Source organism: Rhinolophus sinicus, linkage group LG07 (genome assembly GCF_036562045.2).
Source record: "Rhinolophus sinicus isolate RSC01 linkage group LG07, ASM3656204v1, whole genome shotgun sequence".
Taxonomy (NCBI): Eukaryota; Metazoa; Chordata; class Mammalia; order Chiroptera; family Rhinolophidae; genus Rhinolophus; species Rhinolophus sinicus.
This window is the reverse complement of record NC_133757.1, coordinates 61968522-61996234: the sequence shown is the minus strand read 5'-3', so window position 1 is coordinate 61996234 and position 27713 is coordinate 61968522. Positions and strand designations below refer to the sequence as shown.

Sequence of the window (27713 nt, the reverse complement as noted above, 5' to 3'; positions counted from 1 at the left end):
ACTGGTACAGAAGGTGGCAAAGAGAGCCTGGGAAAAGTCACCATTAAAAGTGACTACTCTCCAGTAGATCCAAGAGAGCAGGAGAGAAGAATGGATGAGACAGGATTCAACTGCCAAGGGGACCTTGGGAACTCAGCCTGGGTACAGGTAGGAACTGCCACATTCATAAGCGATACATCATCACCTCTGTAAGTCATCTTTTAGTTTGTCGATTTAAATGGTTGCAAAGCAACTTGCATCTACATCAATTTTTACCAAAATAAACTCCATCTTGAAAATTGAGTTGAGGGAAGATGTTTTGTTGTGCTTCTTCACAACTTTAATTTCATTAACTTAAATTTCTTTTTTTCAAAATATCTCCCTTGTTAGTAAATGGTGTGGTCACTGTTAGTAATAATTCCATTTGAGGCCGTAGCTGTGATTCCTCAAGGAGCATCGGCAGGCCAGGGAAGATGCACAGATCTAGGTATTGCAGGGATCCAGCCTTGACCTTTCCACTTGCCCTGCATCACTTTGAAGGTCAGCTCATCAGTGGGCCTCCATGCTCACTGCTGCAAAGTGAGGGAATGGACTAGAACTCTACAGTCTCTTTCAATTCTAAATTTCTATTTTGTCTAAATATAGTGCATTTATGCCTTTCAAAGTGATTTCACAGAAATTATGGACCAATCCAATAAGCGAGAGGAACATTTGACAGATGTCAAAACCCCTTGTAATAAGCTGATTCAAGGCTTGCCAGTGGCGAAGCTGGAACTAGGCATTTCATTCATTCCTTCAACAAATACCTGTTGAACACCAGCCACATGCCTGCGTTGTTCTAGCTGTTGGGGATATGAGCCTCAGGTTCAAACCTTTTAAGGTGCCCTTTCCTGCCCCCCATGGGGCAGCAGGGGAGGGAGGCTCCCTGCAGCTTCAGCCCAATTTAGGCACAGCCTTTCTGTGGGCAAATTCTGCCACCATGTAGCTCCCAAAGGGGCCGGCCTGTAGACCATTCCTGGTCTCTCTTAGGGAAAGTGGGACTTCCAAGCCTCCCTGTGAGAATGGAGGTACTCCATTGGTATCTGCAGGGAGCACCCCTGGCTTCTTCCAAATGCAAAGGGGAACAGCTCAGGGGTTCATCGCTCATCCAGCCCACCTTTCCTGCTACAGCTAGAGGCCCCCTTAAATTACCTCTCGGAGACAGCCCTCCTGCCCCTGGTGCACACTCCTCTCCTCTGAGTCCTTCATGTGTCCCATCACCTCCTTAGGGCCACCTCCCCACTCACTTCTCCTCACAGTGGCCTTGCAGCTCCCTCCTCCCTAGCCACTGCCCTGCTGGATCACCAGCCCCTGCTGGACTTTGAGGCTCAGCTCATGCCCCTACTCCTCAGGAGGCCTCTGGGGGTGCCACACTCCCCTCCCTATGAGTCTGACTTAGTCATGCCACCCTCATGGTACCCCCACCGGCTCCTTCCCAAAAACAAGCCTGAGCTGTGTAATGGAGGCAACACCAGAGGGCTTCAAACTGCAGGTCAAATGAACAAATCCTGAAAGCGAAGTGGAAATCACTCAAAAGAACTGCATTGACTAGAAAGAACTCCCAACAAGTGGCTTTCACACAAACTGGCCCATGTGACATCAGAGTTTATGACCTGAAGTTTGCAAAGACAAACATGGATAAACAGAATAGATAATAATGGGATCCAGAACTCTCCCAATTCTCACAATGTTTTAAGCCTTAAGCTTTTGCTCACGCTCTCTTCCTGAGAGCTAAGGGATATGTAGTGGGTAGGGAAGTGTCTTGTTCCATTTTTTTCCCTTTTCACATATTCAGAATGTGAAGAACCATGGTTGAATTATTTACCCCAATTCTTCATGCCCCTACAGGGGGCACAAAACACCCACTCCCTCATCACGACTTCACCATAGGCAGCATGCCCATTTCACTCCATAACTTTGGGCTTGGCCATTGACTTGCTTTGGCCAAGGGCATGTTAGCAGAAGTGACCAAAGCAGAGGCCTGAGGCGTGTTTGTGTATTTGGACTTGCCCTCTTGTGATCTTGGCATAACCATGAGAAACGCGTGATCTGGGTAGCCCATCAGTCCTAAGAGCATGGACCTAAATATGCGACCTGGAGCCAAACCCAGCAAGACCAGCTCAACCCCAGCCAACCCACACACATGCGAGTGAGAAATACTAAGTGGTTGTTTGCCACTTCGATTGTGTTAAGTAACAATAGCTGGCTAATCGGGACAATAATAACAGATATCATTTACTCAGTGATCTCACTGTGCCAGGTGTTGTGCTGACCATTTCCCACACGTCTTTCCATGTAACCCTGACGACATCCCTAAAACAAAGGTGTCATGATTTCCATTTTACAGATGAGGAAACTGGGGCTCAGACAATTAAAGCAATTTGTCCAAAGTCAGGTCTAATGTGCAAAAGGGTCAAGACTCAAATCCAGGTTTGTCTGTCTCCAAAGTCCATGCTGTGGGCCAAACTTGGTTCCATGTGGAGCAAAAGGAATGGTGACAGGAGCAGGGCCCTCTTCTTGAAGATGTTAAAAACACATTGTGCCTAGTAGTCCCAATACCCTGGGTTAGCAACGAGTATCATTTTATTTCATGACATTATTTACTTCAAAACACATCAGTCAAATGCTGTCTTTCTCAAATTATGGCTGAGCTATTCATCTGTGCATTCCAATGTAGACAGCCCTGCAGACAACTGCAAATATCCTTTTCAAGGGAAGCCCCGGTGAGTCATCTCTGCCTCATTGCAAATGCTGGACACTGCACCTAGAGATTGTTCCACAGCCTGTTAACTGTGAGAAGTCATGTGCCGCGAGAGATGGTGGCACTCCCGGAAGTACTCATGGCAAATGGGGCATGCAAGGGCCTCTTCTCTCAGCTTCTTAGAACGCAGGTCAGGCCCTGCATGTTCCTTTTTGTGGTGGGACCGCATATGGAAAACCAAGTCTGAAGTCAGTCGAAAAGAGAGGTTGCACTTTGCACACCAGTTCTGGGTGGATAAGCCGAGGGAGGTGAATTTGGGTGGCAGGAGGGCCCATGAGGGAGTGAAGGAGGATGATGAGGGTGTGGGTATCTGGGCCATGGCACACTTTAGCCACAGTGTGGGAGCACCCAAGAAAGCACTGCAGAGAGGGGCATTCTGTGGCAATGTTTGCAAGTTCCAGAAATCACCTATCAAAAGCTTGGAGTTTAAAAGTCGACCCCAACAAGGAGCATCTACTGTCTTGATGAGCCCCAACAGCTCCCCCAGCACATCTGCAGGTCTGCCTGCCTGGAAGACAGAGGTTGGCGCAGGTCTCCCTGATGGACACCTGGCTGGTTTGCTGAAGGCACTTCTCTGCTCCCCTCGGGCTCTGCTGGGCCATGCAGAGAAGACCACGCTGCCAGCTAGTTCCCTGGGAAAGTCCTGGGTCAGCTGCTGGGGACGAGGCTGGCCTGTGAGGTCATCATCCTCCCTATCTTTGGCCTGCCTGCCCTCCAGCCTTTCCTTGAGCCGAGGCACCTCTGTAAAGGCGCTCTGCCCCTGTTCCCAGCACACCTCCTGAGCCAGTGGCTTTCCCAAGCTGCACTTGCCTGGGGTTGCTGACAGTGCCAGCTCAGTATAGGACTCATCCTGGCCACCAATGTCCATGGCAGCCTCAGAAACCAGGTGGTTTGTTTTCTCTCGCAGCATGGGCTTGCAGCTGCGGCCCTGCTCAGGTTCACTAAGCTGCCATCTGTTTTCAGCTGAAGGGATGTGCAGAGCCCCCTTCCCAGTAGCCATGTTGACTAGCAGGGCCTGGGACAGCTAAACAGCGTGGACACTCCAGCAGCTGTCGTCTTCGGGGCTTTGGCGGTCTGGAGGGCTTGGCCTGGGAAGAACTATGAGATTGAAGGGCACCCGTGATGGATGGGCTAGCCACTTAGACCGCAGGACTCTGCAGAGAGAGGAAGCAACAGGCAGTGAGAGAGGTACTGGTCACTAGTTGTTATTTGCATCCAAAGAACCCTGACTACTATAGATGCCGCAACTCACCATCTCAGAGCCCTACGACACCTACTTTCACCTCTGGGACTCCATCAGGGGGGAAATACCACACTGCACAACGCTGCCACCCAGAGATGCAGCTCAGAACTGCCTCCACACCTGTCAGCATCCAGGCAGCAGCTGCTGTCCTACAGAGCACACAAGGCCACCACCAGCCAGTTCTGACTTTGTTGACAGCTCTCACATGTTTGCACTCTGATTTAGGGCAGTTTTCATTCCTTGCTACTCAGCCTGCCAATTCCCCCCCAAATCATCAGAAGTGCCAAGAACCTTACGCACCTTGGGACAGGAGTTCCTGCAGGCACAGGTGTGCAGAGAGATAAAAGCTGAAGGTATAAATACCCAGGCATGGCAGGAAGGATCTGGGGCTGTGCCTGGCCTCTGCTCCTACACCTGGGGGGCAGCCACTTCTCTGCCTGGCCTACCCCTAGAGCAAGCAGGGGTCTCTCCTGTCTCTACCCACCAGAAGTATCGATCGATACTTGGTTCTCCTCACACATTAGGCCACTTGTTTTTCTTCTGCTCACCTGACAATTGTCAATTGTCCTCTTGTGCCCACTTGCTGGGCCTACTCAGGTGGACCATCCTCCACTTGTTCTCAAAGTTTTGAGGGGAGACATGGAATGAAGGTGGCACGGAGGAGGAAAGGGTGCCATCAGCACTGCTGGGGAGACATTCATCCCAGTCTTTCCCTAATCAGCTCCACCAGCAAGTTCTTGAAACAAGAAACCCATCATCAAGCGCCCCCCTCAGCTGGTGAGCGGTACTGCAGGTCCACACTCCACTGAGAGCTCCGTTTTCATCGTTAGAAAATACTTATCCCCAGGCCCAGGAGGACCCTCAGGAGTGGGCGGCTGAGCTTCTCCTTCACAGGGACTTCCCGGGGCTTGTTGTACGTAAGTAACCACGTGGGCTCATGTCTGCTCCTTCCTCTCGCACTGCCTCCTGCCCCACGTGGAAAAGGAAGCCCAGGCACCCCACCCTCCCTCTATCTTGGTGGCAGGAGACTGTGACAGGTGTTATGCATACGTCACCTCCTTCCATCTTCCCCCTCTTTCACAGATAGGAGGACACGAGTTCTGCAAAACTAGATATGTCAGACGTCACCTGCAAGTAGGAGGTGGAGCTGGGATTCAAACCCAAGAGTGTGTCCCCAAGGCCAGCTTTGGTTGCACTGTCCATGTCACCCTCACAGTGTCCCTGGCCATGAACACCAAGCCCAAACTGTGCTGCCAGGGGGATCTGTGGGCCTTTCTTAACATCCCTTCCAAACTAACTCCTCAGAGGGGATGCTGTTGACATCGGAGATTAGTGCCGGCCAATGTTTCTTGAAGAAATGAAGGTGGCCACATCAGGCCACCCAGTGCCCCTGAACTGACCATCCCACATCCCTCAGTCTCAATTTCCCATCTACAGACTAGGCTTGGGCTACATTATTTCCACAGTCCTTCCCAAACCTACCAATGCATGACTCTAATTGGGGTGAAGCCAGTTCTCCCCATTTCTCAAAGAGTCATCGGCTTGAAGCCCTATTGCTAAGCTTCCATGAGTTCTACAAAGATATACACACCAGGCATATTCCACCCTCACACATACATTCACACATAGACATACACTCACAAACACACATATAATGCGCGCACACACACACACACACACACACGCACACACACACACTTGCATCCCCATCTCTCTTTCTTTCAAACAGCTCTCCAGATGACAGTGTAGAACCACATGCTATCTTTCCCGAGCCTGGGTAGGGTCCTCCCTGCTGTCCTGCTGGTCCTGCTGCACCCAAACATCCCTCTGCAGACAGCCCCACTGGGCTACCTTTATAGCTCAGGCAAGCTTTGTCAACCACAGCCATGTAGAGCCTGTGGCCAGAACTGTCCAGAGTGCCCTGAGCAATAGATGTGACAACCCTCTTCTCAGCACTAAACTTTCGGACGTGTGGTTTTACTGCATGATGGAATATCAGGATCCTTCATGATGTAAGAATAGAAATCACTGTTCATTGACAGCATAAGTGTCTACATGCCAGAGGAATGGAATTTTCACAACAACCATCTGAGAAAAGTTGCATGTCTCAACCCCAGGACATTCATCTACACTCTGCCAAATACCATGCCACTAAATTCAGTGCCACATTCCAGCATTTTGAGACCACTGTGGATCCGGATTCTGCCAACTGCTGTGTTAATATTCATCCAACTTAACCCTCCATCAGTACCATCAGATAAACCTTAATAATGAGAATGAGAAGGAAGAGAAAGAAGAAAAGGAGATGACATCATCATCATCATCATCATCATCATCATGAAGAGGAGGAAGAAGAAAAGGAGGGGACAAAGATGCTGACCGGGGACCTTTGGTATGCCCCCCAACCTCCCTGAGGGTCACCACTGTCACGTGAATCAGCATTGCTGGGGTAAGGTCACTCAGGCAATTGCAAAGAATGCCCTACAGAACTCTGTCTGGGGCCCCATCTAACCTCAGCCCCCTCTGTCTGCAACCATCACCAGATCTGAGCTTCTCAAAATGGAAAATGACATAAGTGTGACATAGTTTGTACCCAGTGAGCCTCTGCCCCCTCCTAATGCTCATCTCTTCTTGTTGATAGATTCCCAGGCTCTTTCCCAGGGTCAGCATTTGACTCTGAGTCTTAGCCATCTCCAAGCTACATGTATCTCTGTCACATACCACAACACCACCCTGACCACTGCAGATATGTGATGTCACTTCTGGGGTCACTCCATACCCTGGCCAGTTAGTTGTGGGTCAAGAGATCACATGCACTGTCTTACTCCTCCTTCCCTACCTGGACCTTCCAATGCCTTTTGGAAATAGAGGATGGTTCTCTATCTCTAGGCAAGGCGAAGCTGCTCCTTCTTTCTCCTTGCACAGACACCAGCTGCCTTGGCAGCCAGTGGATCTATGCAGCCCTTGTTCTCTGTGCTCCCAACCAGTATCAATGAACCCATTGCTGTCTTCCTCTCCCTTCAATAGCCTCAGTTCATTCTGGGCTCTCACCCCCTGACACTATTTACTGTTGCTCGTCACTCTATCATGTGTGTCCTGAGAAGGGGCTCTTCTTGTCCTCCTCGGTTCTTTCAGTCTGAGATCAACAACGTGACTCTGAGCCTCACAGACATCTTTCAGTGCCACCCCATGTTCCTCTTATTAAAAGAACCTGACTTCAGTGATCGCTTCGGCAGCACGTATACTAAAAGAACCTGACTTCAATCTCAGACTCTCCAACATTTTCTGAATCATTAGATCACGGGATTACAGAGATTATCTGAAACCCTCTGAAACTGAGCTCCCACATCCACAGGTGTCTAACCACATCCAGCCTTCCCTACCATGGGGATGCTTCTCCCTCAGGATCCCAACCCATCTGGGCCACCAACCAGGGATTTACTGACCAACATGGGAAGTGCTACACTCAGAAATAAAGTTTCACCCAGCTTCACCCACACCATGGTGTTAAGAGCACATGTTTCTTTGTTTATTACCCATTCCCAGGGCACTGACAGCAGATGATGATCTGGGAAGCACTGGCCACGTTCACGCATATTACTTTCCTTTTCAGGCCATACCGAGGCCATCCCATGCAATCAGCAAGCTTCACATCACACATAGCGGTTAAGTGCACAGGCTCTCAGGTCAGATGCCTGGATCAAACCTGGCTCTCGCTTATCAAACCTGTGACCCTGGGCAAGGTGCTGATCTTCTCCCTGCCTGTTTTCTCACTTATAGAAAAGGATCACCTTGGTGCCCACTTCAGCAGGTGGTTGTAAAGATTAGATAGATTAACATATCTAAAGTGCTAAAGAGCCTGGCTCAATAAACGTCAGGCAGTATCAATTTATCCATTTATTATTATACTAGTGCAAAGGGTCAGAGTCAAAGTCATGGCCACCTTCCCTCTACTTACGTGTTCCTGGGGATCAGTGCTCAATAATGTTTAATGAATGTCCAAATGGCCGGGCATTTTCCTCCATCCCCTTCCACTTACAGAGAAAAGAGCTCTTAGCAAACAACTGGGAGACCTCACTTTCCTGAGATATCTAAAGTACTCTCCACCCCCAAGTTAGCTGCTCAACCTCCAGTAGTTCCAAACTACAGCTCAGAACCTAGAGCTTATTCAGTGACACCATCTATACCACCAGCCAGTGCCTTCCTGTGTCTTTCTTCCTCTTCAGCTAAAACAACAAGCATAGCAAATATTTCCTGTGATCCAATCCTTTGGTTTCCCTAAACTCTGGAGATTCTTCTCAGACCCTTTTGGAGGGTCTATCCACCTCTTCTACATATGGATTGTGAAATCCTGGGTTTCCTTGAGAAGAGAAACACACATTTTCTAGGCATCCTCCTAACCATGGAAATCTGAGAAAATTAAAAACTGACAAGATACCCACGCTTCCCTAGAGACTGGCTGGTGGTGCCATGGAGCTGGGGGAGAGGAGCGCTTCCTGGCCAGACTCCATAGGTTCCATGTCCAACTATGCCTACACCCTTCTAGCATCAACGTCTGCTGTGTTGAAGCAAAACCAAATACAGGATTCCCAGGATGCAGCCAACCCAGGCTCACAATGAGGTCAGCTGGAGTCCTAACACAGGTTGGCCACGTGGACCAAATTTGTATATCAGACTTCCCAGCCAGACTCCACCTGATGCCAACCATAGTGTTATCTACTAGAAAGGGGTGTTACCGCCTACTTACAGGAAAATTTTAAAAATAAATTTAAAAGCATTGCATGCAGTTCAAGACTTAACTTTGAATTTTTTAAAATGGTGTGATTATCTATTTTAAAGAAAAGTTGTGACCTCTTGGGTTTCTAAAAAAAGAAATCTTCTAAGCAAAACACAAATGATAATTCCAAATCATTTGAAAAGCATCCCTTTCACCCCACCCCACCCCAAAATTCTAATACATTGTAAGTCAGTGGTTAAAATGACAATTTAACTCTCCAATCCAGAAAACAGTCTCCCAAATCAAAGTTTCATGCATATACCTAGGAATTTGTCCAACATTCTTTGATCTAAAATGAAAATTATTTCAATAAACACATTGCAATCCTCTTCCGTCATATTTAATTTTTGTTCACTTCTTCTGTGTGACTTATCTACTGACAAATTTCCTTTTCTATATCAACTGAACAGTTAAATGAGCTGAAGTACCATTAAACAGCATAATAAACTAAAAACACAGGTTAAATTATTTATAAGAAGCCAAAGTTTCAAGTGTTAGGTGGTAATTAATAGCTTTAAAAACAAATAAGTTTTCTTTTTACAACTTTGTGTGTGTATTTATCTATCTATCTAGCTATCTATCTATATACAGGAATATATATTATGTAGTTTGAGTATATGTGTGCTTGAATATACAGCTATATGTTATAAAATATCAAGTAAGGAAATCATGTCATTCTGACAAAATTAAATGTTAACCAAAAGCAAAAAATTGCTTTGCTATACAATACTTCTATTTTATTCCTCAAAAATGATTCAGATTTGTTTATCCAGATTTCTTCACTTAGAATGTATCTAAGACAATCTTTGATGTTAAGATGAAATATTTCCACCATGGTCCTACCTAATGTATACAAAAACATTAATTTCGAATGCCACAATAATTGCTATAAAATGTCTGTCTCATTCAACAGTAATCATGTAATTTAGTTTCTGCACATCAGCATTGAAACATATACATTTTGGAAATATACAGTGAATTTCTTATTTCATCTCTTGCCCAAATATTTCACATGCAAAGCCCTGGCCTCCCTATTGTCTCTCCACAACTGAGCTCTAAATCCCACTCCTTTCCTCCCTACCAACCTGGCCTTGCACTGCCTCCACAAAGGATGGTGTGGGCCCCAGTGTCCCCTAAATGTTCCTGCAAGGTTTTGCTTCCTGAGGTGCTGTCTGTGCCTATTACTAAAGTCAAATGTCCAGAAAAGGATTCAATCAATGCCTTGTCTCTAAAGCCAAATATTTTCTTTCAACTCACCCTGAAAACTCAGAGATTTATAACTTGATTATTTATGTATTTTCCCCACAACAGGCACTGAACATGTTGTATGCCCAGATCTTTGGACAGAATCTGTTGGAGAAAGGATCTGATGCACCTTTATTATTCTAGAACCGGCACAAGCCCTGACTAAGAATAACTGAGCAACAGGATGAGTGGGTAGGTGGGTAGATGAAAAGAATTGCAGTCCAAGAAGAAAAAAGCCCAACATAGGAGAAGGAAAAATCCAAGGTAGATTTCTTGCGGCAAAGGGAGGAAGAGAGAGAGAGAATGAGAGAGAGAGAGAGAGCAATAGGTGGTGAGAGAGGGAGGGAGAGAGGGAGAGAGACAGAGAGACAGAGAGACAGAGAGACCAGAAAAAGTGAGATCGATGAGAGAGAAAAACAGGAAGAAACAAGGAAACAAAAGAGAGGCAGAGGGCAGGGACGGGGTGGCACTGGGAGAAAAAAAAGAGAGCGATGGAGAAAGCAGGTGACAGAGGGAAGGGAAGAATCCGGCAGTTCAAGGCGGCACTAAAACTCTGCCCCGAGGAAAGGCCAGTAAAAACAAGAGGAATCGCGACCCCTACGGCCACTAGCAGCTCGGTCCCGGGAGGGCAGGACAGCGCGTCTCACCTCGGCTCTCCATCGGCGCCGGGGAAGCACTTGTATCCTGGCCGCCTCCGGGTCGAGCGCCGCACCACTTGGGTGGGAACTTGGAACGCGAGCCCTGGAGGCGGGCGGGACCCCGCCTTCCCGACTGATCCCTCCTCAGGGGCGGGGCCTTTGGCCACGCCCAAATCCAGTGGCCCACGGGTTTTCCGGGAGCAACCTGTCACTCGACCGAATCTGCTCAGCGGGGCGCAAAGGGGACTCACTTCAAGGGCACTACTGGCCAGAGCTCCGGACTCCAAGCGTACTCCTGCACCCTGGCCGCTCCGCGGGCCCAGCCTTCCTCCGAGCTCAGCTCTGCCACCCAAGCCTGAGATCCCAGCTGCCTTGGCCTTTCCCCGACGCCTGGCAGCTGCCGGACTATCCAGGCTCCAGTCCCCTAGCGGTACCTGCAGCCCCGACCGCCTCTGGAGGTGGTGCACAGCGAGGGCCCAGGCTTTTCGCTTGCCGTGTTCATTCGCCCTGTACCTTGAGACTTCTACCTTGTTTAATAAGCCCTAGCCAGACAATCAGCTCCTATGCGTCTTTTGGAGCAAAAATTAATATAAAACCTGGTATTATATTATATTATATTATATTACCCGTTTTTTTTAATTAAACTTTATTGGGGTGACAATTGTTAGTAAAGTTACATAGATTTCAGGTGTACGATTCTGTAATACAATATCTATTTCTCACATTGTGTGTTAACCACCCAGAGTCAGTTCTCTTTCCATCACCATTTATCAGACCCCATTTACCCTCTTCTAGAGTCCCCTTCCCCCTTACCCTCTGGTAACTACTAAACTATTATCTGTGTCTATGAGTTTTTGTTCTTCATTTGTTTATCTTGTTCGTTTGTTGTTTTCAGTTTTACATACCACATATCAGTGAAATCATGTGGTTCTCTACTTTTTCTGTCTGACTTATTTTGCTTAGCATTATAATCTCAAGATCCATCCATGTTGTCATAAATGGTACTATTTCATCTTTTCTTACCGCCGAATAGTATTCCACTGTGTATATATACCACAACTTCTTTATCCATTCATCTATCGAAGGACATTTTGGTTGTTTCCAGGTCTTGGCCACCGTAAACAAAGCTGCAATGAACATTGGAGCACACGTGTCTTTATGTATAAATGTTTTCAGATTTTTTGGGTAGATACCCAGGAGAGGGATTGCTGGGTCATATGGTAATTCTATTCGTAATTTTTTGAGGAACCTCCACACTGCCTTCCATAACAGCTGCACCAGTCTGCATTCCCACCAACAGTGTATGAGGGTTCCTTTTTCTCCACAGCCTCTCCAACACTTGTTACTATTTGTCTTGTTGATGATAGCCATTCTGACTGGGGTGAGGTGATATCTCATTGTGGTTTTTATTTGCATTTCTCTGATGATTAGTGATGTTGAGCATTTTTTCATATGTCTATTTGCCATTTGTATGTCCTCTTTGGAGAAATCTCTCTTCAGGCCCTCTGCCCATTTTTTAATTGGATTGTTTGTTTTTTTGTTGTTGTTGAGTTGTATGAGTTCCTTATAATATCTAAAAATATCCAAAATATTGGATATTTTTATATATTTATATTTTTATATTATATATATATATATATATATATATATATAATATATTTTATATATTTTATCCCCTTATTGGAGACATTGTTTACAAAAATCTTCTCCCATTTGGTTGGTTGCCTCTTTATTTTGTTGATGGTTTCAAAATAAGTCAGACAGAAAAAGTTGAGAACCATATGATTTCACTGATATGTGGTATATAAAACTGAAGACAACAAAGGAAAAGGCAAACAAATGAAGAAACAAAAACTCATAGACACAGACAATAGTTTAGTGGTTACCAGAGGCTAAGGGGGGAGGAGGGTGGTAGATGAGGGTAAAAAGGGTCAAATATATGGTGATGGAAGGAAAACTGACTCTGGGTGATGAACACATAATGTGATATATAGATGATGTATTACAGAATTGTACACTGGAAACATATGTAACTTTACTAATAATTGTCACCCCAATAAACTTTAATTAAAAAAATAAGAAATTAAAAAAATTTCATCCAACAGAAGCAGAATGCACATTTTCTCAAAGAACCTACGGAATGTTTTTTAGGATAGATTATATGGTAGGCCTAAGCAAATTTAAGAAGATTGGAATCAAACTATGTATCTTTTCCAAACACAATGGTATAAAGCTAGAAATTAATAACTTGAAGAAAGCTGTAAAATATCAAATACATGAAAATTAAACAACACACTCTTGAATAACCAGTGGATCAAGAAGAAATCAAAAGGAAAATAAAAATATATATACATCTTAAAAAACGGAAATGGAAAAGTATACCAAAACAAACGGGATTCAGTAAAAGCAGGTTAAGAAGGAAATTAATTGTAATAAACATATATATTAAGAAAAAGATATATAGATAATGTATTACAGAATTATACACCTGAAACCTATGTAACTTTACTAACACTTATCACCCCAATAAACCTTAATAAAAAGAAAAAAGAAATATCTCAAATAAACAACTTTACTTTACACTTAAAAAAAAAAAAAAAAACACCTAAGCAAAAAATTAGCAGAAAGATCTAATGAAGATTGGAGAAGAAATAAATAAAAAGAGAATAAGAAAACAATAGAAGATTAACAAAACTAATAGTTGGTTCTTTGAAAAGATAAACAAAATTGACAAACTTTTAGACTGACCAATAAAAAAAGAACTAAAACCCAAATAAATACAATTATAAATGAAAGGGAAGACATTAGAACTGATACCACAGAAATACAAAGAATCATAAAATTCTACTCTGAACCACTACACATCAACAAATTGGACAATATGGAAGAAATGGAAAACTAGAATATACAACCTACCAAAACTGAATCATAGAGAAATAGAATTCTGGACATATTAATAATGAGTAAGGAGATTAAATAAGTAATAAAAAACCTCCCAAAAAGAAAGCCCAGAACGAGATGGATTCATTGGTGAATACTATTTAAACATTTGAAGAATTAACACCAATCCTTACCAAACTCTTCTAAAAATTGAAGAGGAACTCATTTTACAAAGCTAGGATTACTCTTATACCAAAGCCAGATAAGGACACTACAAGACAGAAAACTACAGACTAATATCCCTGGTGAATGCAATGTAAAAATTTTCAACTAGCAAGCCAAATTCAGCAGCACATTAAAAAGGTCTTACACCTAGTCAAGTGGGATTCTCCCTGAAATGAAAGGATAGTTCAATATAAAGAAATCCATAACTGTGATCTATCCCCACTGCATATTTTTCCATATGAAACAATCTGTCTGAAAATTTCACATTAGAGGTATGCAGGTGATATTGAGTAATTGTTGCAGGGCCAAGCAGCCACTTCATCATAGACCTTTAGGGTATTATACCTAGTGAAATAAGTCAGACAGAGAAAAACAGATAATGCATGATCTCACCTGAGAAATCCAAAGAGAGAGAGAGAGAGAGAGAGAGAGAGAGAGGAGGGAATAAAAATAAAAAATAAAAACCCACCTGAACTCATAAATATAGAGAACAGATTGGTTGTTGCCAGAGGAAAGGGTGTGGATGGGTGAAGGTGGTCAAAAGTTACAAACTTCTTTTTATAAGACACAAGCCTCCCTGGCAGCCAATGGATCTATGCAGTCCTTTGTTCTCAGTGCAGTTTCCAGGCTCTCGGCCTCACATAGAAAGGTGCTGGCTCAGGTAGTAAATGGCCATCAACTGTGATTGGATGGCCATCAGCTGTGGCTAGTTGGCCGTCAGCTGTAACCAGTGAGCCATTGGCCAATAATATAACTGCTGTGGCTACGCTAGCAAGAGAGTGGGGGCTAGCAAGAAGATGGCGGCTGGGCTGGCAAGCGTGGATTGCAGTTAGGATGGCGGGTTGTGGATAGTGTGAATCCAGCCTCCAGTGAGACTATAGTGCCGCCAGAGGGAATATAGTGATATGACTCCCCTACTTATGGCTCCGTGGGTGTTCCTTTTGGGCCTGGCCATATCCTGCATTCTAGTGTGGGGAGCGGGAGCAGAGACCCCGCATGACTCCCCGCACGACAGCTCCCATCCAAATTAAGGGAGAATTTGCTGTCCTCTGATCTCCTCGATAGCCTCAGTTCATTCTGGGCTCTCCACCCCTGACACCATTTACAGATCCTTGTCACTTCACTGTGTGTGCCCTGAAAGGGGCTCTTCTTGACCTCCTTGGTTCTTGCAGTCCGAACTCAGCAACACACCCTCTGAACCTCAAAATCTATTTCAGTACCACCCCATGTTCTTCCAATTAAAAGAACCTGATTTCAATCCCAGACTCTCCAGCCTTGTCTGATCCTTTAGTCGTAGGATCACGGAGTGATGATATTTGAAACCCTCTGAAACTGAGCTCCCACATCCACAGGTGTCTAACCACATCCAGCCTTTCCTACTGTGGGGATGCTTCTTTATCAGGCTCCCAACCCTCCTGGGCCACCAATCAGGATTCTGCTGACAAGTGTGGGACATTCTACATTCTGAGACATGAAACCTCATTGAGTCCACAGTGTAAAAAGCACATGTTTTTATATTAATTACCCATCTCAGGGAACTGACCACAGACTCAGATCCTGAAATGCAGCCCCACCATCCCAGCTGTCTCTGGCCAAAGCTGGATCCCTCTCAGCCGGGGGATGTAGCAGGACTTCCTGGAATAGGCTGCCTCCATGGTGTTTTCATCCCCCTGCTGTGTTTGAAAGTGGTGCCCAGGCCAAGGTGGAGGGTGCACTTGCCACTTCTCACTCTCGCTGGGCACTGCATCCTCCCCTGTCTTGGGTCTACAGGACCCAGGTAACAGCAGGGATGTCGGCTCAGGTGGTCTGGACCCGGGGGCAACAGATCCTCCATGCATGGCAAGAAGACCCCATCACAGTTCCAGATAGCCCATCCTTCTCCCTGTTGAGTGACCATGCCAGCTGCATCTTTAGTGTGTCCAAAATACACCCAGATTTCATTGAAACTATCCTTCTGCCTCTCTGCCTTTCCTGAGCCTCCTCAGTTGTGAAATGGCAGCATTGTGCAAGAAAGTGGTGACCTCACAGAATGCAAAGTGTTGGAGAAATTACCCAGGAAAGATGGGACAAGCCACGGTGCAAAGGGTAGGGGAAACTGGGGGAAATGGTGTTTAAGTGTGTGAAGTTTCTGCCAGGACTTGAACAAACTATAGTTTTCCCTTTAGTGAGAGAAGATGCAGGTAGAGTCCCAGGTAACCAGAATTATTGGTACAATTGCAGCCAGCTGTGTGGGTCATGTTTTTTGAGTCAGGGGTACAGAGCAGGTTAGATTGGGGAAGAGAGAATACTTGAGAGGCTGACAAAAAAAAACAAAACAAAAAAACAGCCTTTAGTCCCAGGTCCTTCATTCCTTCATTCAGTCACTCTATAAATGTCTGAACACCCATGGGGGGAAGGGGAAATGGAGGGCCGTAAAGCTATTGGCTTTTCCCAATGTTTTGGAGCATCTATTACAAAGATTAGTTTGTAAAGGACAAAAATGATAAGTCCAAGGCGAGGAAAACAAGATTCAGAATACACCTTTGAACTTTGCGGGATGATCCCTGTGGGGACAGAGCCAGGAGTGCAGTTTCCAGGCTCTCGTCCTCATGTGGAAAGGTGCTGGCTCAGGTAGTAAATGGCCATCAACTGTGATTGGATGGCCATCAGCTGTGGCTAGTTGGCCGTCAGCTGTAACCAGTGAGTCATTGGCCACTAATATAAGTGCCGTGGGTACGCTAGCAGCAAATGGGGGGCTGGCAAGCAGATGGTGGCTGGCAAGGGCAGAGTGTGGATTGCGGATCGTGTGGCTCCTGTTTCCTGTATCTCCAACCCAGCTACCAGCGAGATTATAGTGGTATGACTCCTCTATTGATGGCTCCGTGGGCATTCCTGTTTGGCGTCACCATATCCTGCGTTCTTATGTGGGGAGTGGAATCAGAGACCCCGCATGGCACCCTGCATTACTGTCATGCAGGGCGGCCTGCGGGGTCTCTACTCCCGCTCCCCACATAAGAATGCAGGACATGGTGAGGCCAAAAAGGAACACCCACGGAGTCATAGGTAGGGGAGTCACACCACTATATTCTCACTGGCAGCTGGGTTGGAAAAACAGGAAGCAGGAGCCACACCATTCGCAACCCTCACTGCACCACTTGCAGGCTCAGCCACCATCTTCTTGCTAGCCCCCATTTCCTGCTAGCATAGCCACAGCAGTTATATTAGTGGCCAATGGCTCACTGGTTATAGCTGACGGCCAACTAGCCACAGCTGATGGCCATCCAGTCACAGTTGATGGCCATTTACTACCTGAGCCAGCACCTTTCTATGTGAGGCTGAGAGCCTGGAAACTGCTTTCTGGGGCTCTGTCACAAAGACAATCCCCAAAGTATAACTTTTCTTTTATTGAAGAGAGAAAATTGATGAAGATGGAAATAAGGCATCAAATCCCAAATGTGAGTGTTTACACAGCCTTAGTGAAATTAAAGAACATCCAGGACAACCTCAAAAGTAATCTGTGCACTTAGAATTCTGTATCTAACTGAACTATAATTCAAGAGAGAGCACAAGACAGATACTTTCCGAGGTACAAAGCCGAAGGTTATCACTTACACAAACTTGGTGGAAGAACTACTAAAGAGTGTGCTTCAGAATGAAGGAAACTGAACTCAGATGGAAAGAGAGGATTTCAAGAATCAATGGTGAGCAAAGGAGCTGAAAAAAAAAAAAAATACTGACTACTGAGAATACCTATGTATTGAAAATCTTGGGACAATCACCAATTCAGAGAATTTTTTAAAAAGAATAGAGAACCTGAGCTCTCCTAGGCATGGTTCATCATCAGTGTCCCTGTTGGTTTCTGTCATTGGCTGGCAGCAGATATATTGTCTTTGTGTAAATGTGGGGTGGGATGTGGCAGTGGGTTCCCAGAGAAACTCTCCCCCCAGTTATACTCCCTACTGTCAGAAATCTAAGTGGTACAATTTCATGGTCCCCACAATGTAAATGGACTTCACTTACCAGTTAAAGAAAGAGTTGGTCAAGTTTGTTATTTTTTTATCTTGCTATATACTTTTTAAAGGAGACACATCTAATACAAAAGGACATGAAAAGTTGACTGTAAAAGAATGGGAAAAAATATGCCAGAAATGCTGGGCCAACCAAAAGAAGGCTGTAATCATCAACATAGAGAAAATAAGATTAAAGAGGCTAAGTTCTTAATGATAGAGTTTCATTTTCCATGAAACTACAAAACGTTAAACTGATACATATCTAATAAAGTAAAATTGATAAAAATGAGAAATTGTCAAACTACTATTACAGTGAGAAATTTTGTTACTTATCTGTCAAGAAAAAAAGTATTATTTAAAATATAGAAGATTTGATCAACACAATAAACATGGTTTAATGGGCTAATAAATAATCTTCCACCCAATCATATTGAAATAAATTTCAATAAAATTCAAAGAAATCATATCATACAGACCATGCTCTCAGATCACAATGCAAACAGATTGAAATCAATACAAAAAGAATTTGTAAAAAACACATAATTAAAAATTTTTAATCATATGTTAAAAAATTATGGATCAAAAAACAAATCAAAACCTAAAGTAAAATATTCTTAAAATCAAATAATAAAATATGACATCCAAAAACTTCTCAGATACAGTGAAAGAGAAACTTCGAGGACATTTGTGGCCCTAAGATTTGTTACAGAAAAGAAAGGATGAACATAAATGAGCTAATAATTAACCTTAAAATATTAGTAAACAAAAAAAGTAAAATAAACACGTGAAACAGAAGATTTGAAAGAAAGCACAAATAAATTAAATAGAAAACCAAAATTCAATACAGTAATCACAAAGCCAAAAGTTATTTAAAAATTTCACTTATCTAGATATTAATAATTCGCTAATGAAATTGATCATAAAACAAGGTGGTGCTTCCCTTTTTATTATAACCTCCCAGGAGCTTTATTAAACAGTTTTTTCTTATAGCCCCTCATGAAATTTTAATACCACAGATATACTATATATCTCTTTATATACTGTGTTCATACTTAGACTAACTTTCACTTCTTGGGGCAATATTCTCCCTGTGGCAAATGCATAGAATAACAAGATACACAAGTAAGTAATAATAAAAATGTTAAAGTTAATGTAACTACACATAGAGAAGAAATATAAAAATAAAACATAATCTGAACAACTGTATACCAATATTTCTGAATAAATGTTCAATTTCCTATCAAAACTGACTTATAACAGAAATAGAACCCCTAAATAATCCAGAGTGTTCATCTTCTCAGGCTGCCGTAACAAAGAACCACAGGCTGGAAGGCTTAAACTACAGAACTTTATTTTCTCACCATTCTAGAGGCTAGAAGTACAAAATCAAAATGCCAGCAGGGGTGGTTTCTGATGAGGCCTCTTTTCCTGGATTGCAGACAGCTGCCTCCTTGCAGTGTCCTCAAGTGGCTTTTTCTGTGTTGTGGGTGGAAAGAGAACTCTGATGTCTCTTCTTGTAATGACACCAGTCCTAGGGGATTACAGACCTACCATTATGGCCTCATTTCACCTTAATCATTTCCTGAAAGACCCTATCTCTATATACAGTCACATTAGAGATTAAGGCTTCAAAATATGAAATGGGGAGTGTGAGACACAACTCAGTCCATAACATTCAATAAATACTTTTTAAAAAATCGGTAGTTTAAAGACTTCCCATGAAAAATATATCAGGCACAGATGACATCATAACGAACATTCAAAGAGCGGATTATTAGGATTATGTTCAAAGTCTTTCCAAGGAGAAAGAAAGTAAAAACACTCCCTAGTATATTCTATAAGACTAGCATTACATTATATCAACACCACTCAAGGACAGTGCAAAAATAGAGTATTATCAGCCAGCCTCTCTTATGATCAGAGGAAAAAATGTAAATTAATAGTGAATTCAATCCAGCAGTGTTTTAAAAATTATTGTAGCCAAGTTGGTTTTGTTTATAAAATGTTAAAATTGGTTTTACATGCATTAATGTAATTAACCATATTAATACATTAATGGAGAAAAATACATATTCAACACAAAATATGCCTTAAAATTTTTTTAATAAATGCAACACTGATTTATGATTTGTAGCAAACCAAGAATGGTTATAAGAATGCTTAAGGAACTTAGTGAGAATTTCAACAAAGAGATAGTAAGCATAAAGAAGGACATAGAAACCACTAAAAAAAAAAAAAAAAAAAAAAAAAAAAAAAGTAAGAACTAAAGAATATAATAACTGAAATAAAGAATACACTAGAAGGAATCAACAGCAGATTAGATGAAGCGGAGATCAAATCAGTGATTTAGAAGACAAGATAGCAGAAAACACCCAATAAGAACAAACAAAGAAAAAAGAATTTTAAAAAACAGAGATATTTAAGGGACATTTGGGACAAGATCAAGTGTAACAACATTCATATCATAGGAGTACCAGAAGTAGGAGAGAAAGAGCAAGGGATCAAGGACCTATCTGAAGAATTAATGACTGAAAACTTTCCTAATCTAATGATAGAAATAGACAAGCCCATGAACCACAAAAAGTCCTAAACAAGATGAACCCAAACAGGCCCACACCAAGAATCATTATAATTGAAATGTAAAAAGTTAAAGACAAAGAGAGAATCCTAAAAGCAGCAAGAGAAAGGCAACTAGTTACTTACAAGTTACTTACCCATAAAACTGTCAGCTGATTTTTCAGGAGAAACATTGCAGGCCAGAAATATTCAAAGTGGTGAAAAACTAGGGCCTACAACAAAGACTACTCTATGCAGCAAGGGTATCATTTAGAATTGAGAGATAAAGAGCTTCCCAGACAAGAAAAAGCTAAAGGAATTTATTATCACCAAACCACTATTACAAGAAATGTTAAAGGGACTTTTTTAAGAAGAAAAAGGGGTGGGGGACAAAAGACAATCAAAACTATGAATAATAAAATGGCAATAACTACCTACCTATCAAAAATCACTAAAATGTAAATAAATTAAATGCTCTAATCAAAAGACATAGGGTAGCTGAATGGATAAGAAAACAACACCAAATACATGTGCTGTGTAAAAGAGACCCATACCTCAGATCAAAAGATACATATAGACTGAAAGTAAAGGGATAGGAAAAGATATTTCAGGCAAATGGAAAAAAAAAAGCTGGAAGAGCAATACTTATATCAGACAAAATAAACTTTAACACGAAGACTATAGTAAGAGACAAAGAAAGACATCACATAAAGGGATCAATCCAACAAGAGAACATAATGCTAGTAAATATTTATTCACCCAACATAGGAGCATCTAAAATATAAAACAAAAATTGACCAACATAAAAACAGAAATTAACAGTAACACAATCATAGTAAATGACTTTGTCTCCCCACTGACACCAATAGGACAGATTTTCCAGACAGAAAATCAACAAGGAAACCATAGTCTTAAATGACACACTAGACCGAATGGATTTAATTGATATTTTTAGAGCATTTAAACCAAAAAACAGCAGAACATACATTCTTTTCAAGTGCACATGGAACATATTCCAAGCTACACCACATGTTAGACCACAAAACAAGTCTCAATAAATTGAAGAAATTGAAATCATAACAGCATCTTCTCTGACTACAATGGTATGAAACTGGAAATCAATTTTAAAAAAATAGAAAACACACAAACACATGGAGGCTAAACAACATGCTACTAAACAATGAATGGGTTAATAATGAGATTAAGGAAGAAATCAAAAGATACCTTGAGATAAACAAAAATGAAAACACAACAACCCCAAATCTATGGGACACAGAGAAAGCAGCCCTAAGAGGGAAATTCAAAGCAATGCAGGCCTACCTAAAGAAACAAGAAAAATCTCAAATAAACAGTCTAACTTTACACCTAAGGGAACTGGAAGAACAACAGCAAACAAAGCTCAAAAAAAAAAGGACCCAAAATCTTAAAATCAGAAATAAAACAAGAGAAGTGACAATGGAAGCCACAGAAATATTTAAAAAATTAAGAAAAAACTACAGGCTCTTATATGCCAACAAAATGGACAATCTGGAAGAAATTGATAAATTACTAGAAGCATATACTCTTCCAAGGCTGAATTAAGAAGAAACAGAAAATCTGAACCAACCAATTACTAAATAAATCAAATCAGTAATCAGCAAGCTCCCAACAAGCGAAAGTCCTGGACTAGATGACTTCACAGGTGAATTTTACCAAACATTCAAAAAAAGTAACACCTATTCTTCTCAAAGTATTCCAGAATATTCAAGCTCATTCTACAAGACCACCATTACCTGATTCCAAAACCAAAACCAGACAAAGACATTATACATACCAATATCCCTGATTAACATAGATGCTAAAATCTTCAACAGAATATTAGCAAACCAAATTCAGAAATACATTAAAAAGATCTGGTACTACAATCAAATGGGATTTATTCTTGGGATGCAAGATTGGTTCAACATCTGTAAATCAATTGATGTGACATAGCACATAAACAAAACAAAAAATCAAAATCATATGATCATATCAATAGATGCAGAAAAAGCATTTGACAAAATCCAGCATCCATTTACAATAAAAAAGTCTCAGCAAAGTGGGAATAGAGGGAACATACCTCAACATAATAAAGGCCACATATGACAAACCCACAGCTAACATTCTACTCAGTGGGGAAAAGCTAAAAGCCTTCTCTTAAAGATCAAGAACAAGACATGGATATCCACTTTCACCACTTTTATTCAACATAATACTGGAAGTCCCAGCCATAGCAATCAGACAAGTAAAAGAAATAAAAGCAAAATTGTCATCATTTGCAAATGACATGATACTATACGGAGAGAACCCCAAAGATTCCACCAAAAAAAAAACAAAAAACAAAAACAAAAACAAAAACAAAAAAAAACCTATTAGAACTGATAAATGAATTCAGTAAAGTAGTAGAATATAACATTAATATTCAGAAATCAGTTGCATTTTTATACACGAATAACAAACTGTCAGAAAGAGAAATTAAGAAAATAATCCCATTTACAATTGCATAAAAAATATACCTAGGAATAAATTTAACCAAGGAAGTAAAAGACCTGTACTTAGAAAATTATAGGACATTGAAGAGAGAAATTAAAGAATTATATCAAACTAAAAAGCTTCTGCACAGCAAAAGAAACCATTGACAAAATAAAGAGGCAACCAACTGAATGGGAGAAGATGTTTGCAAACAATGCCGCCGATAAGGGGCTAATATCCAAAATGTATGAGGAACTCATACAACTCAACAACAACAGAAAAACAAACAATCCAATTTAAAAATGGGCGGAGGACCTAAATAGACATTTCTCCAAAGAAGACATATGAATGGCCAATGGACATATGAAAAAATGCTCAACATCACTAATTATCAGAGAAATGAAAATAAAAACCACAATGAGATATCACCTAACACCAGTTAGAATGGCTATCATCAACAAGACTAACAAGTGTTGGAGAGGCTGTGGAGAAAAAGGAACCCTCCTACACTGTTGGTGGGAATGCAGATTGGTGCAGCCATTATGGAAGGCAGTGTGGAGGTTCCTCAAAAAATTATGAATGAAATTACCATATGATCCAGCAATCCCTCTCCTGGGTATCTACCCAAAAAATCTGAAAACATTTATCCATAAAGATATATGTGCTCCAATGTTTATTGCAGCTTTATTTATGGTGGCCAAGACATGGAAACAACCAAAGTGTCCTTCGATAGGTGATTGGATAAAGAAGTTGTGGTATAATATACACAATGGAATATTATTCTGTCATAAGAAAAGATGAAATAATACCATTTGCAATAACATGGATGGATCTTGAGATTATAATGCTAAGCGAAATAAGTCAGACAGAAAAAGTAGAGAACCATATGATTTTACTGATATGTTTAAAACTGAAAACAACAAAAGAACAAGACAAACAAATGAAGAAACAAAAACTCAAAGACACATACAATAGTTTAGTGGTTACCAGAGGGTAAGCAGGGAAGAGGGTGGTAGATGAGGGTAAACAGGATGCAATATATAGTAGTTGAAGGAGAACTGACTCTGGGTGGTAAACACACAATGTGATATGTAGATGATGTACTACAGAATTGTACACCTGAAATCTATGTAACTATACTAAAAATTGTCACCCCAGTAAATTTTAATTAAAAAAAAAAGAAAGACGATACAAATAAATGAAAGAGTATACCATGCTCATGGATAAGAAGAATTAATATACTTAAAATGTCCTTACTACACCAAAACAATGTATAAATTCAATGCAATCCCTATCAAAATACCAATGGCATTTTTCACAGAACTAGAACAAATAATCCTAAAATTTATATGGAACCATAAAAAAAAAAAAAAAAAACAGAATAGCCACGACAATTTTGAGAAAGAACAAAGCCAGAGGTATCATGCTACCTGATATCAAACTGTGTTATAAGGCCATAGTAATCAAAACAGCATGGTATTGGCATAAAAACAGACACATAGATCAATGGAACAGAGCAGACAACCTAGAAAAAAGTCCATGTCTACATGATCATTTAATCTATGACAAAGGAAGCAAGAATATACATTGGGGTAAAGACACTCTATTCAATAAATGGTGCTGGGTAAAATGGACAGATACATGCAAAAAAAATGAAACTGGACTACCTTCTTACTCCATATACAAGAATAAACTTAAAATGGATTAAAGACTTAAAGGTGAGACGTGAAACCATAAAACTCCTAGAAGAAAACATAGGCAGTAAATTCTTAGACATTATCTTTAGCAATATTTTTACTGATATATCTCCTTGGGCAAGGGAAATAAAAGAAAAAAAGAGAAAATAAATAGAACTACGTCAAACTAAAAACCTTTTGTGCAGCAAAGAAAACCAGCAAGAAAAGAAAAAAAAAAAACTCCTACTGAATGGGAGAAGATATATGATATAGCTGATAAGGGGTTAATATCCAAAATTGTGGGGAGCCATGGTTACAGGAAACTCTGAGCTTTGCAGAATGGCTCGGTTTATGCTACCTGTTTCCTCCCCCTGAGGCAATTGTCTCTGCCTGCACCTGAGGGGAGCTTGAGCTTGTAAGCTGCTGAGGAATTTGGTGGGAGCGGCCCATTCCCAGACACAGAAGGCTGATGCCTATCAGGGCAATTGATAAGATAATTACTTGTGAGAGTTTCCGTGAATTTTGTATCCTCTATGTGAAAGCTAAAGAATTTACATTTGTTATGTTAATACATACTTGCACGTGCTCAAACTGCTTATATGGGAGCAGTAAAATAAACTTAGTGTCTTCAGGATCACTGAAGCCCGCGTTCGCCATCATATGTGAGAGTGTCTTTTATTCATTCCCACTCCCCCATTCGGGAACCCATCGACTCGTGGCGGCTGGCCCGTCACACTTGGCGCCCAACGTGGGGCCTGAATACGGGGGTAACAGTGAGGAACACCACGTGGAAAGGGCCCCGGCTCATTAGAGCTTATCAATGGATGCACGGTGAGTGAGACACGATCCCCTCGGTCGAATGAATGTGTGAATGATTGATAGTTCCACGACTTTTTGTCACGGAGCTTGATTGGTCCCCAATCCAGAAGGGCACCTGATTGTTTCTTTGTTTGAAAGAAGGACCGAGTTAGGGAAAAGAATGGGTCACGCCAGCAGCAAGGACCTGTATGTTAAAGGACTTAAGAAATTGCTTGCCGCCCGTGGCAGTCGGGTGAGCAGAGAACAGTTAGATACGTTTTTAGAATTTGTAAAAGAAGTTTGTCCGTGGTTTCCAGAAGAAGGCACTGTCAGTCTGGGAACCTGGCAGAAAGTGGGAAAACAATTAAAGGATATTTACACTGTCCACGGGCCTCAGCAGATTCCGATTGAAACATTTGGACTGTGGACTTTGATCCGAGACTGTTTGAACCTTAAACATGAGGAATGCAAATTAGAGAAAGTGAAACGAGCCGGCGATGAGGAGGGAGAGGGCGCAAAGTTGTTAGAGGGAGTTCTTAAGGTTAATAAAGAGCCTGTTTATCAGGAAACTCCGGTCGAGCACCGGGAAGATTTAAAACCTCAGGATCAGGAAAAATTAGAAGATGAGGCAGCCAAATATGATAGGGACAAAAACCCTCCTTTAGTGGCTGTGACTCAGGAGGACGAGCAACTTGCAGATACTGCACTTTCTCTTGCAGATCAAATAAAAAAGATTCAGGGACAGTTGATAGAACTTAAAGTTGCTGTAGACGGAGGAAATTGTCCTCGGGGTAAAGATCCCCCCATAGTTGATCCCTCTGCACCACCTCCTGAGGAGTCCTGTAGGTGGAGACCTCCGCTGCAGTCCCCGGTTTGGGACATGCCTGCAGAGCCTTCGCCAAGTTATGTTAAGCCAGGATCGGACTCTGTTGTACTATCCCCTCTTCAAATAGCTTGTGAAGAGGCTCACAAACAAGGGGAATCTACAGAGCAGTTTGGCGTATATCCTATTTTTGAAAGATATGATCAGGCAGGACGTAGGGTTAGGGATTGGAGGCCTTTCCAGTGGAAGCAGATAAAAGAATTGAAAGAGGCTTGTGTGCAGTATGGACCTATTGCCCCTTTCACCATGGCAATTTTGGATGTTCTGTCTACTGAAGCCACCCCTCCAGAGGATTGGAAGCTTATTGCTCATGCTTGCCTTTCGGGAGGCGATCATCTCTTATGGAGATCTGAGTTTTATGAAAAACTGCAGAAGCAATAACTTGGAAATCTGATATGCCTGTGTGGATAGATCAATGGCCCCTTACTCAAGAAAAAATATTAGCCGCTCAAGCGCTAGTACAGGAGCAGCTTGATAAGGGCCATGTAATTGAATCTACGTCGCCCTGGAATTCACCCATTTTTGTAATTAAGAAAAAATCGGGGAAATGGAGATTGTTGCAGGATTTGAGAAAAGTAAATGAAACTATGGAAGTTATGGGTGCTCTCCAGCAAGGATTACCTCATCCTTCTGCTATTCCAAAGGATACTTATAAAATAGTGCTAGATCTAAAAGATTGCTTTTATAATATAGCCCCACTTTATGTCAGAAGTTTGTTAGTGAAGCAATTGATAACACCAGAAAACAGTTTCCTTCTGTGTATATCATTCATTATATGGATGACATCTTATTGGCTTATAAGAAAGAAGGAATGTTGTTAGCTTGCTTTGCAGATATAAAAAAGAACCTTCTAGCCTCAGGTCTTATTATTGCACCTGAGAAAGTACAGAGAAGTGAGCCTTATTCTTACTTGGGATTTCAGTTGTTTGCTCAGTATTTCACTCCACAAAAAATAGAGCTTAGAAAAGATCATCTTATATCTCTTAATGATTTTAAGAAACTGTTGGGAGATATTAATTGGCTGCGCCCTTCTTTGGGACTAACTACTGGAGATCTTAAACCACTGTTTGAAATTTTAAAAGGAGATTCTGATCCGACCTTGCCCAGGTCTCTTACTGAGCCTGCACGGAAGGCTCTTTCTAAGGTTGAGGAAGCCATTCAGCAACAGCATGTTTCTTTTTTAGATGATTCTAAACCTCTATATGTGTATGTTTTAGACACCAAACATACACCCACAGCAGTGTTGTGGCAAGAAGGGCCACTTAGATGGATACACCTCCATGTGGCTGCACAAAAAAAATCTTACACCTTATTATGAATTTGTGGCCAGTTTAATTCAGGAGAGCCGCTTGGAAGCTCGAAAATATTATAAAAAGAAACCAGATTCTATTGTTATTCCTTTTACAAAAGCACAGATTCAAGGCCTGATGCAGTTTATTAGACATTGTCTTGCTGCATTTGCCATGATTGGAACTCCTAAAAAACTTAAAACAGATAATGGCTTAGGTTATACCAGCAAAAAATTTGCTCTATT

At 41.8% G+C, this 27713-nt stretch overlaps 1 protein-coding gene across 1 annotated transcript; it reads right to left on the bottom strand.

Moving 5' to 3' along the window:
* Positions 1-283: 283 nt before the first annotated feature.
* ZNF488 (zinc finger protein 488) lies at positions 284-10764 on the bottom strand. Its single transcript, XM_019718069.2, has 2 exons — positions 10692-10764; positions 284-3933 (listed from the first exon to the last, which is right to left on the bottom strand). The coding sequence occupies exon 2, from the start codon at positions 3777-3779 to the stop codon at positions 2805-2807; it is 975 nt and encodes a 324-aa protein (XP_019573628.2). The 5' UTR covers positions 3780-3933; positions 10692-10764; the 3' UTR covers positions 284-2804.
* Positions 10765-27713: the final 16949 nt, after the last annotated feature.